Here is a 12,262-nt window from a genome sequence, read left to right as displayed (position 1 = left end):
GAGAGCAGGAACTCGTTCTGTATGTAATTGAGTGCTCAAATCGCGACGAAATAGCTGTTCGTGCCACTAACTCCTATCAGTGTAGAGTGACTGTGAGTGTTAGTCGAGCAGGTAGGCTGGGCTGCCTCTTATCAGACAGCGGCCTCGGCCTAGGTCTACGCGGACTTATGTGTCATTAATTCTACAAAAAACAAAAGAGAAAAGACAAGGCATTCTGCTACGATTACGTACAATATCTACTATCAGTAAGCGAAATCTGGAGGGAAACTTTGGCAACAAACACTTTAGATATGATAATCAGATAATCCGTCAAAAGTTCCGCTCTATATCTTCCATTAATAAATGGAAAATATACGATTCTTATATAGTTTCGATTACTTCCATCGAATTTCTGTCGCTCATGAACAAAAGACACTTCGATTGAGTTTTGTGCAAACGTTTGATTGTGTATTTGTGGTTTATCACAGTACTAAGCACTCATGCGGATCTACTTAAGATTATCTCCTTCTCCTGCTCTTGCATCACTGCTCCGGCTTGCGGACAAAGACCTCCTGCATCTCGACGTCGGCGGGGGCTCGACGATTCCCGGAACGGAACTGCTCCTCGATTTCGAGCAGGGTGCGCCGCCGTGTCTCGGGCAGAGCCCAGTAGATGAAGATCATGGCCAGGAGGGACATGACGCCGAAGAATACGAAGCACTTACTCATGCCGATGGCCTCCTTCAGATCTGGGAAGGTCTTCAGGCACAGGAAGGAGATGAACATGCCGACGGCCACGGTGAGTCCCGAGGCCGGGCCGCGCACCTTCTGCGGAAAGAGCTCCGAGATCATGAAGAAGGGGAGTGTGTATAGGCCGAGGGTGCTCAGGATGATGAAGCCCACGATGGCGACCACGGGCAGATAGGGGACGTCGCGGAGCAGATTGCTCCAGCTGTGGCCGGCCAGCAGGAACATGCAAGCGCACATGCCCAGGGTGGAGATGATGCCGGCCCGTCGGCGGCCCCAGGCCTCCAGGACGTAGCCCATGGGGCAGGTGGTGACCAGGCGGGCCAGCCCGATGAGCAGAGCGCACATGAAGGGGTCGATGGAGATGCCCGCCTCCAGGGAGATCTGCACGGCGTAGACGATGACCACGAAGATGCCCGTCAGCTGCTGGAAGGCGAACAGGGACATCAGGATGAGCAGCGGCTTGTGCACCTCCGGCAGCCGCATGCTCCGCAAAAACGAGGGCTTCTCCTCGGCGTCCCGCAGCTGCAGCGACTTCTGTAGCACCTGGAACTCCTCCAGCACCTGGGGATGCGTAATATGCGCTGCGGAGAGAGAGAGATCAGAGAATGGTGTACACAGTTGGAGAATGCTACTCACGGGACTTTTCCAGACCGCGGAAGTAGTTGAGGGACTTCTTGGCCTCGGCCAGCCTCTTCTTGGCCAGCAGCCAGCAGTGGCTCTCGGGTAGGGGCAGGACGCAGAGCAGGGCCACCAGCTGGTAGCCGCAGCAGATAAGCGCGATTAACCGAAAGTCGTCGCGGATGAAGAAGCCGATGCCGTAGAGGATCGTTATGCCCCCGGCCACCGAGATGGATGTACCCAGAATGAGGCTGCCCCGCGTCCGAGGCACGCTGATCTCCGCTGCGTACACCCCAGGCGGGGCGCTGGCCAGGCCCATGCCAATGCCTGGAATTTTAATTTCATCGAATAAGCAATGACCGATAAACGCTTGTCGAAAATCACACGGATGCTTACCCAAGATGAAGCGGGAGACGATGAGCTGCCAGAAGAAGGAGTGGGAGTCTGTTTGGCTGGCGGTGGCGAGCAGGATCCAGGCAGCGATGTTAAGAATGTTCAGCACGACCAGCGTCCGCTTGCGACCGATCCTGTCAAGCAGCACCCCAGACAGCAGGCCGCCGAGTGGTGCGGCCAAGGCGTTCACTGAGGCGAACCAGGACGCCTGCGTCCCATTCAAGTGCACCGGTTCCGTCTCGTCCTTTAGCTGGTCCAGCGTGACCGTGGGAATGGCCAGGGTCATGCCAGTGGACAGCACGCCCACATTGGCCAGGATCACGGCAATCGCCTGCCGGCGCACGGCTCGCGGCTGCTCGCCCAGTGGCTTCGTCTGCAGCGGCCGGTCCATGCCCGAGATGATCTGGGGCTTGAGGTGGCCATTAGTGTGTAGCTCCTCCTCTGTCAGACCCATGGCCGAGTCACGTGCCGGTCCAGGAACCTCCTGTTATCTCTTCTGCGGCCTGTGAGTGGAGTGAATGATGTAAAGCCAATATTAGCATTTGGCGGTACTCTCACGGAGAGCAAACAGATCAGATACGAGTAATCGTAATCCCCACTGAATACTCGTTCTCACTGGTTGTTTGTACTATACGTATAGTACGTACGTACGACAGTGCATACCCTTCTCAGAAGCCTTAAGTCAAGTAATCTATCAACGCAAAAAACGAAAGCATATCCGGCCCAATAAAGTAATATTTTCTGTATCTAACAGCCACTGTGGCCCCGTTCTCAATTAGTCTGTCAATCTTTGAGATGTCTCCATCATTTAGATGCAGTACATCATTATTCGGATATCAAAAGACCTTTATGGATAGGATTCCCCAAAAAATTCAGACGCGAAACGGAAGAACTCTACCAACGCGATTGGATAATTTATATTCATGTTTGCGCTATGGAAAGGGAAGATCTTCCAAAACGGGTCTTGGATAATCGGGCTAAATTTGTTAGAACATCAGGCCATCACAAATTGGTCGTGCGACTGTGGTTAGAACGAGATATTCTGTGAATTGTTGTTTACTTCAAAGAGTTATTGTTTTCGTTGCCATACGGTGATAAGGGACTAGGGCGATAGTGCCCAAACCCTGGCCAGTGTCCACGAGAAACAGTTGATCCGCGATTCGTAGACCTTTCCAGAGTTTATTCAAAGTTTGTTTGTGGATCGCAAGTGTTTGTGTATTACTCTGATCAATCGACGCCAATTAACGGCTATGCATCCACACAAATCAATTGAGCAATACTCACTCGGGAAGCCTCTGTTTGAAGATGGACGGTTTTCCACCACCACGAGGGCTCGCTGGTAGAGATAACCTGCTGAACCAAAAATCCACAGAGCGGGAAAACAGGTTCTGCGACTTCTAGCCAAAAATCAAAGCCGTGTGTTTATGGCCCAAAAAGCGAGACAATACTTTAGCAAGTCTGTCGGGGCGGCACAGCGGAATAGAGCGAATGGAGCAACCCGTCTACGGCAAAACGCTGGAGCCAACTGAACGCCGCTTGCCACGTTGGATGCGCCTCGACTTGACACCCGACTCCTCTGCTTCTCTGCGGTCCGCTCTACTACACGGATTTCTACCGAGCGAGCGCTACGCTTCGCGACAAATTCTCTCCTTCCCAACAGACTCTCTCATGTCCGGACGGGCAGAAGCGATAAAGCGTATGCCCCGTTGAGGAAACTTAGAGGAAACGTCACCGCCCCGCCCCAGCCGGCCAATCGATTGCTGTTTGTATGACTTTTGTGTGTCATGATCGTTTTGATCGCTGCTGATAATGGGAGATCGCTGTGGATGATCGCTGTAATGAATAAAGGGGTTTAGAACACCTCTCGCTCCCGCCTCGCCCTACGCCAGTGCGCAATATCGGCTTATCGGATCGGTTGGCATAACCTTTACACGCAAAATGCAAATTAAACGTAAATAAATACTTAATGAGCCTCTTTTTAATGTCTGGGTTACCATATGATGCCACAAGTAGTATAGAATTGTTGTATCTTGTGGCATTGGCTTATCAGCTTTGAATTTAATCAGCCATACGCTCATCGCTGTTGTTTTTTGTGGGGCATCAGACGAGTGGAAGTCCACTCCCAAGAGCCCGCGGTGACAAACAGTGATTTATCTTATCGAATAATGAATATATTTCGCCTTCACAGCTGCAATATTTGCCCAGCAATGTATTAAGCGAAGAGACAAAGGCTGGCTCTAAATTGCGTGCTGTCAATTGGCCATTAGAAGTCTTTAGGGTCTGGCCCCGATTAGATAGCGATTCATTTACGAGGTGTTAAATCCCATAAACAAAAAACCGTTAGGCTCGCGGGTATGTGCGTGTCGCAGTACTCAACAAGTGTCAGGCAATGCTTGATACATTTTGCATCCCTGATATCGATACATGTACGATGTTGGAATGTTTTTAATTCACAGTATGACATTATTTCACAAAAGGAATCTATATCCGCGGGAGAATGTTGCTGTGTACCTAATATTGTTTATATTTTCGGTTTTGCGGGCTTATTCAGGACAGTCTATCGAAAAGAAATATCGATATTCATAAATAAATAAAATATGTTGTCAACGGGGTATGGCATACAGGCTTACAGTATATATATTGGTATATTTCATCCATTTTGTGGTATAGAATGGTATGCTTGATCAATTATTTGGTATATTTCGGTATATTACAAAAAAACAAAACTAAATTTTTCACAGACAAATGTAGTTAATATGTAGAAACTGTGTAATTAGCATGCAAAGAAATTAATTAAGTTGTTTAAACTTATTTTACAATAAAATCCAATAAAAAGAACGTTGATTTATCAATCGGATGAAATTATTAGTTCAGAGCTGAGGATCGTAGCTAAATAGTAATATTCAACCGAATATAATATAATCGAACACAAATAATTCGTCAGTATTTACGGTATATTATGAAATTTGTGACATAGTTTTGGTATATTTCTTAGGGTCAGACGGTATATTTCATCGGAATATCCAAATGGGCCTGTGTGACAGGAAAAATAATATAAAATGAACACAAATAGAATCCTGAAATCTGATAGTATAAAAAATATTTAATAAAAAACATTAATAAAAAATAAACCATTTTCACCATTTTTAAAAATCTTTTCCTCGCGTCCCTTAATGAAGGAATCGGAATCCGATAGAACCTAATATCGACATACATTTGCCAATATTTTGCAATTAAGTAAAAATATCATTAAATAGCTTGTAAACAAATCTGAAATGAAGGAAAATAAATTAAACAAAACGTTTTCTGTACTACGATAAATTAATTTTGCTGTTTTTTGGCTAAATGTTTTTCTATTTTCCAATTGGCAGCGCGATTATCATATGTGCGGGTGGATTCGATACCGGTATCGATAAAAACATTACAATGTCCCTTACATTCCAGACTCACTTACGGCGCATTCCAGACTCACTTACGTTTTCTTACGTTTTATGTTGCTGGCAACATTCAATTTGTATGCGCCAGACTCATGTGCCGTGAAATCGAGCAGCATTGTTCCCCAACATGGCGCGGATTGAGCAACATTTTGCATACCCTCGGGAAATGGATGTTATAGAATTGAGAAAATGTTTGTCATCTAATGCACCAATAAAGGCCAAAACTAGTCAGTTTCTGTTTTAAAGGTATTTCAACGACATTTTGAAGGTAGTGTTCTTCTTACAGAAACCAACAATGGGTATCGGGATCGAGATATATCTACAAGACACTCATCATATGCATTAATATGTCTAAAACATAACAATTTGAGATAATTTGTTTATTAATTACGTTTTAAAACAGCTTGAAATAACAGTTTCTTCATATAGATCAACAAAATAGGGTATACCTGCGCCCAAACTCCGGTTGACGTGTCATTTCATACTCACTTAAGGCGCATTCCATACTCACTTACGTTGCCACTGTTTTTTTGTTGACCTTTTTTGTTTAAAGCTTGTTTTATACACTATACAATAAAAGAGAGTACTTAAAAGTAGTCAATCAGGTAGGAAATTTATTCATTATTGGCCTAAAATTAGATGGGCAGAGCTAATGGTTTAAGTTAGGCAGCATTACTCAACGGAATAAAGAATTTGAACAATTGGAACGATTTTTCTCTTACGTTTTATTACGTTTCATTTGTTTGACCTTTTTCGCTAAAACCTTTTTTTAAGCAAAATCCAATAAAAGCAAGTATTAAACATTAGTCAGTTAAGTAGAAAATTGATTCATTAATTGGGTAAAATTATGTGGGCATGGCTAAATATTCTATATAGCTGGTAATATTCGACGGAATAAAGAAATTGAGCAATTAGAACGATACTCGTTTGTTTATGCTACTGTTGTATGAGCAAAAGTGCCATGTGCGTCTGCCTACATTTTGACACAGTCCAATAACAAGAATACGCATATCTTGTAAAAGAAGATTTATTTATCAATCGGAGAAAATTATGTGTTCAAACATGTTCAAAGCACAACATTAGCGGCAGGCACGCGTAAAACACGGAAGAAAATCGAGACGAGACTCAAACGCAAAAGGCAGCGGGTGTCTTGGAACGTGAAAAGAGGGGTTAAAGCAGCCAAAGTGTCCTGCTCCAAAAGTAAATACCGGTGACAGTGCCACCTCTGCAGGTGGAGCAGCATCCAGCGAATCCTCCACTCTATTAGTGGTTAAGTGTGTCGTCTCCGAGTCTACTGTTGCCCCAGGCTTCAGCAGCAGCGGAGTTGGATGAGGGATGAGCGGCCTTGCTTATAGGCAGGTGCGCGTCTCCGTGACAGTAGCAGCAGCGGAAGCAACAGAGGCAGCATCAACATAATTTAAACCTCAAAGAAAAGTGAAAAACGGAAAAGCAGAAAGAGAATCGGGAAACGAGAAAACGCATCGATAAATCGGTTCCTTCGGGTCGCCCAGGAGAGCGGTGGAGCGTGAAGAACGGTGCACAGAGAGCGAGTGTTGTGTATGTGTATCCGTGTCGGTGTCTCAGTGTGTGTGTGCGTGTGGCAGCATCCTGGAAAAGCAGGAGAGCGGAAAAGCAGAGCAAAGCAAAAGCAACATAATCAACCAGAAATATAAAAACATAGTTTTCCCCTAGACCCAACTCCTCATCCAATCCCGCAACCCCCGCCAACCAGTCCCCCAGCGTGCTGTCAACAATTTCACAATTGTCGTCGTGCAAACCCTCGTCCTCGTCGCCATTGCTTTCGGAGCAGTCACCATCAGAACAATCATGGAATGCCGCTGAAGCCGACCCCAGGAGAACCACAGCAGAGCAGAGCAGCCTTCACCTCCTGCTCCTCCTGCTTCTGCAGTTCACTCAATGCCAGACGGCTTCGGCACCCACCAGCAGAAGCTATAGATATTGCTATAGATACAGCTAAAGATACACAGATACACACGCAACGGCCATGTCCAGGTGCATGTCTATGTCCACGAAGTGATTATCCCTCGCTGTGACCTATAAAGCCGCCCGAAATTCCCAGTGACAATTAAGTAGAATCAACAGATGCAGACTTAGTCTCAATCCAGATCCGGAACCCAGAACTCGGATTACCCCACAAACGGCAGTCTAGTTCCAACTCCAGTCCTACTAGCAGAAACAGAAGCGCATCAAGATGACCACAGACTTTCTGTTCCCCAAAATAGCGGATTGCTCCTATGTGTCCTGTTACTGGTGAGTAGCCAAAGTCATAGTCATAGTCCTCGCCCTTGTCGTGATCCTGCCCCACAATGGGTACAGGCTGGCAGGTAGCCTGGGCTGACTCGGGGATACCAAAACTTTTTCATTAGGCAAAATCATTCACCACGAAATACGAGGCAGAATATTAATACAGTGTTAGCGTTTTTTTGATGAACAGAATATGTATAGAGAGAATGATGGTGATTTTGATTTATTATCTGAGATTTCTTCTTCTGTGAATGATTATCTCTATTTTGACCAGTCCTAGCTTTTGGAGAATTGCCTCCTTTAATAATGTATATTTTATTTTTGTGCGCTATCTCTTTTGGCAACGAAATTCGCCGTGGTTTGCAAGGGTCGGGGGCGCCTGTTGTTCTTTCCGCTTTCTCCCCTGTCACTCTCTCTCTCTTCCTCTTTCTCTCTCCATGCTTTTGTGTGTTTATTCCGTATATCTCTATAAGCCGAATTCTGTGGGTCTTCTTCAAAGGCTGTTCTTTCAGACTGCCGCTCCTTCTATCTAATACACCTTGACTCCTCGCTCGTCGATGCGCCTCGCATCTCATTCAAATTCGTTCTTTTTTCTCCTGCTTCTTCATTTTCATCCATCTCTGCTCTTCCCTTCCCCTTGCTTTGTTTTTGGATTTTCTCTTACCGTCCTCAAAGTCGTGATGCGGCGCCGTGCCGTGCCGCGCTGCGCAGCTCCAGAAATTAGGTCAAACGGTCATGTCTGCCTAACAAGAAAAGCGTGCCACAGTGTGTGTTGGAGCCCCTATATGTGGGGCAGGGGGTGGGGATGGCGTGGTTTGAACCTTTCGGTTCGTTTTTATTGCCACATGCGAGAGGCGCGTTTCGAATATAAAACAAACGACCAGCGGCACCAGCAAAAACAGCAACAACAAACCAAAGCGAAAATTAAACATATCCTCATGTATGAACACACACATACATATAGCATGCATGTATTCAAGCTGTGTGTGTTGGTGCAATATTTAAAATGCTAATTGCAAAAATGGCGGCACAGACGATGGCGATGACGAGGACATGGTCGTGGTTGGCTGAGACGGAGGGGAAGGGAAGGGTTAGTAGGGACAAAGTTATGGAAAGTTGGCAGGCAGGTGGCGCCCCCCCAAGGAGTAGACTCCTCGGGCAGCAGCGGGAGTGTTAAGAATTATATGAGTTTTATGTGCGTCTCCGACCACACGCACGTCATTTGACATACACGTACCCACACAGACACCATATACATACATATATATGTACATTTGTAAGGATGAAATGTCGTAGCGTTCTCTGACCTCATCGTCCCCCCATCCTCAAAGGACCCCCTTTGTTGCAACCCCCTTCAGGACATGTTCATTGATTAATTCACATTCGCAAAATGCTCGCACTCACATTTGCACTCAGATTCATCGTCAACGTCATCGCCATTCCCATCTCTCCATCACCTCTTTCCAGTGGGGGAAGAGAATCTTGGAATGAATACGCGCACTCTCTCTCACTGTCTCACACTCTCGCCTTCACACATGCATACACACTGAGGCGCCATCTGTTTTGTGGAAATGTGCAGCCCACCGTGTGGTCTGTTCGTTTGGAGAGGGGGCAGCAGAGCGAAAGGTTGGGTAACTGCATCCTGGCTTTGGCACTCAGCCATTAGCATCGGCAACGGGATGTGCCATTCGGTTATCTGTCGAACTGGGCTGGCGTCGGAGGAACTCACGTTCTCCGAATTCCCTCCCCCCAATCAGTGTCTGGAAGGGCATTAATAACGTCAGCTCACGATATCGCCACAAGCCACTTCCAGTCGCGACTTTTGACCGTGCCACTTGAGTGGGTTCCACTTACCAACCTTGTGCCTCTCCTGATCCGTTCCTTTTCCACCTCCCTACACCCTTTTTTGGCTTTAACTGTTGATATGGCCAATTTTTGTTCCAAGTTCTTTGAGTGTGTTCGTGAATGTTTCTGTTGTACTCTGCAAAAGTGTTACTATAACTTTTTTTACTATAACTTATTCGTTCTATCTATCCACTGGAAAAGATATTGTAATTGGATGCGATAATAGGATAGAAAAATTGGTTCATCTCTGCACGATATAGGCATCATATAGCGCCATACAGTGTACATATTCGCAAGAGTATTCTAGGCTTCGAATATCCCTAGAATAGTGCTGCCGTTGGTTGTCCTGGTGGAGGTCTGTAGCCCCAGTTTAATACCTCCTTCGCATGCACTTGACGCCGCCCACTTGTTTGTGGATCGCGTGGGCTGTTCTCATTCCCATCCTCGTCCTCAGTCATGCCATGCAGGACAAACATGCGAGCAACAATGTGTGGCAGCAAAATTGATTGGAATTTATTTGAAAGAGCCATAAACAGTAAAATGGCAGTCAAGGAGCACACGGGGACTTGGGGCCAGAGGCAGCCGCGTGCTAAGCTAAATCGATTATTTTAATTCGAAAGCCAAGAGGCGGCCTGTTGCTGATAAGCCACTCTGGTGCGGGCACCGTTGGCATTTCGTGCAAAGATTTGGGGCTCAGAAAGTGCATTATGTTAGTAGTCGATTGGTGAATAACCCAACCCACTTGCGACTTGTTACTTGCAGCGAGGAGAACGTGTGGAAACTCTGCGAGCAGGTGAAGCGGACGCGGCCCGAGGAGCTGGGCACATGCTATGCTGTGTTCGTGTCCAACGAGGGGCGAACGGTGCCGCTGTGGCGCCAGAAGGCCGGACGTGGCGACGATCAAGTTGTGATATGGGTGAGTGTTCTTATCCATTAATTCTAGCCATATAGAAACTATTTCATATTATTTTCTTCACAGGACTACCATGTATTCTTCATGCACAATCCCTCGCCGAACCGCTGCCTGGTGTTCGACCTGGACACCACGCTGCCCTTCCCCACATACTTCCACAAGTACGTGACGGAGACATTTCGCTCCGACCTGGCACTGCGACCAGAGCATCACAGGTGAGCGCAGTCCCTCCCTCCATGGAGCCCCATGATTTTCTAACACATTTCATACATATTTTCAGATTCTTCAGAGTCATACCCGCAGACACATATCTCATTGAGTTCTCCTCAGACCGGCGGCACATGCGACGGCCGGATGGCAGCTGGATCAAGCCGCCGCCCTCATATCCACCCATTCTATCAAACAGTGAGATGCTATACTAGAATCGGTGTACAACCAATGACACCCACTGTCTCTCTTCCACAGCCAATATGCACTGTCTGGGCGACTTCATCTGCATGAGTGCCGGAAAGGGCCCCGGCGCCGTATACAGCCTCTCGGAATTCGTGCACAACTTCTACAAGTCGCCCAATATGGTTGCGCAGCACAACAAGTAAAGAGGATCCACATTCGTATCCGCGACCAGGCACACGCATGCATCATAGTCCCATAATCGATGTCCCTTAGGATAATGTCAAGATAGTTTAGTTTTTGTGGTGCAGTTGCTAGCCAGAGAGACAGTTAATTACCAATTGCATATACATATAAACATACATATATATACACATGAATATATTTATGATATTGTATTTTTGTATTCAGATTAACAGAAAGAAGACAAGCCAAGCCGCTCGCCGCGCTTCGCTGTGCTCTTCAGATCATTTATATTGAAATTCAATTCTAAAGAAATTATAAATCTAATTATACATTTTTTATTGTATGTATTGTATTCGATAAAACACTCATAGATATATCATATAGTATATACTGATACGGTTTGGATCTAGCTAAGCGCAGCCCAAGAAATTCGATTTTTATTCGTTACTCTCTTCAAGTACTTTTTGAAATCTTAACCCTTAAACCTAAAACCGAAAACCCAAGCCTAAGCGAAGGGCAACGCACCAATTACGAGTAAAACTATAACATTTACAAACCACTTATGGCATACATACAAGAATATCTATATGGAAATATATGATATGATATATGATATATATCTATATGTAGATATGGATATGGATATACTACGCTACGCTCTTGATTCTGTAATTAAATTTTTGGCTAAGCTAAAAGCAACCTTAACCTTAGCCTTAACCTTAAATCTAAATCGAAGTCTACATCTAAATTTAAACCTTAAAAACCTTAATCGTTGACTCGAAGCTAAAGCTAAATCGAAAAGAATAATTAAATTAATGCTTGTTAACTTGTTTTACCGTATTTATTGTACACTAATTACGTACTCGTACAACAATTATAATTGTAATTCGAATATATATACATATGTATCTACTACTTTGTATACAACAAAACGTAACGTAACGAAAGTGAATCCAAACAAAACAAATGGAAACGGACCGAAACCGAAGATAATATTTATAATATGTGTGTTTGTATCTAGCTAGTTTTTGTACGGTTTGTATGCCCGAGGATCCTCAGCAGAGTAACCACGCCCCACCCCTCCCCCAACCAAACCGAACCCGCTTAGAGTTGATTTCGATATATTTATCGTATCGTTTCCCCGTTCGATTGACGACTTGTGACGCGCAAAGACTGATTCATTATACGCTCTACGGTAGCAGCAGTCCCTCTCCCTGCCCGCCCCTCCCTATAATACCACCTAATCTGGATTATAAAGTTTTCTTTCGATTTCGATTGTTTGTCGATAGACACCCCCTTTACACTCAAGATTAGTTAACGAAACTCGCATTTATTTTGGATTCAGTCGTTTACACTTGTTTGGATTTGTATTAAGAGGTTTTAACTCGATTTGTATGGGGAATACCGCGTACAACTAAATATTAATAACATAAATGGGAATGTATAATACATTGAAGCTGTGCAAAAGTCTCAAAGTTAAACCTAAA

At 45.2% G+C, this 12,262-nt stretch overlaps 2 protein-coding genes across 3 annotated transcripts; one reads left to right on the top strand and one right to left on the bottom strand.

Annotated features, from left to right (window-relative positions):
• Nucleotides 1-415: 415 nt before the first annotated feature.
• Nucleotides 416-3,329, bottom strand: LOC108158885 (facilitated trehalose transporter Tret1). Its single transcript, XM_017291660.2, has 4 exons — nt 3,024-3,329; nt 1,743-2,242; nt 1,365-1,673; nt 416-1,309 (listed from the first exon to the last, which is right to left on the bottom strand). The coding sequence occupies exons 2-4, from the start codon at nt 2,191-2,193 to the stop codon at nt 522-524; spliced, it is 1,548 nt and encodes a 515-aa protein (XP_017147149.1). The 5' UTR covers nt 2,194-2,242; nt 3,024-3,329; the 3' UTR covers nt 416-521.
• Nucleotides 3,330-6,119: 2,790 nt separating this feature from the next.
• Nucleotides 6,120-11,749, top strand: LOC117188240 (protein N-terminal glutamine amidohydrolase). Of its 2 annotated transcripts, none has more exons than XM_033391779.1 (5): nt 6,120-6,376; nt 10,049-10,202; nt 10,266-10,414; nt 10,480-10,604; nt 10,665-11,749. In XM_033391779.1, exons 3-5 carry the CDS (start codon nt 10,284-10,286, stop codon nt 10,793-10,795), a joined length of 387 nt encoding a protein of 128 aa, XP_033247670.1. In that variant the 5' UTR covers nt 6,120-6,376; nt 10,049-10,202; nt 10,266-10,283; the 3' UTR covers nt 10,796-11,749. The 2 variants fall into 2 exon arrangements, with proteins under 2 accessions (XP_033247670.1, XP_033247669.1); XM_033391778.1 differs by having other exon boundaries at nt 6,120-7,447.
• The last annotated feature ends 513 nt before the right edge of the window (nt 11,750-12,262 follow it).

Source organism: Drosophila miranda, chromosome 3, assembly GCF_003369915.1.
Source record: "Drosophila miranda strain MSH22 chromosome 3, D.miranda_PacBio2.1, whole genome shotgun sequence".
NCBI lineage: Eukaryota > Metazoa > Arthropoda > Insecta > Diptera > Drosophilidae > Drosophila > Drosophila miranda.
The sequence above is the reverse complement of the archived record's forward strand: the minus strand, read 5'-3'. Positions and strand labels throughout refer to the sequence as shown.

Excerpts from the sequence above, each read along its gene's own strand:
- LOC108158885 (XM_017291660.2), bottom strand. The coding sequence starts at position 2,193 with ATGGGTCTGACAGAGGAGGAGCTACACACTAATGGCCACCTCAAGCCC. Across the intron at positions 1,674-1,742 it reads CGTCTCCCGCTTCATCTTGG|GCATTGGCATGGGCCTGGCC; the intron begins GTAAGCATCCGT and ends TTAAAATTCCAG. Across the intron at positions 1,310-1,364 it reads CCGCGGTCTGGAAAAGTCCC|CGCATATTACGCATCCCCAG; the intron begins GTGAGTAGCATT and ends CTCTCTCCGCAG.
- LOC117188240 (XM_033391778.1), top strand. The coding sequence starts at position 7,389 with ATGACCACAGACTTTCTGTTCCCCAAAATAGCGGATTGCTCCTATGTG. Across the intron at positions 10,203-10,265 it reads ACGATCAAGTTGTGATATGG|GACTACCATGTATTCTTCAT; the intron begins GTGAGTGTTCTT and ends TTTTCTTCACAG. Across the intron at positions 10,415-10,479 it reads CTGCGACCAGAGCATCACAG|ATTCTTCAGAGTCATACCCG; the intron begins GTGAGCGCAGTC and ends ACATATTTTCAG.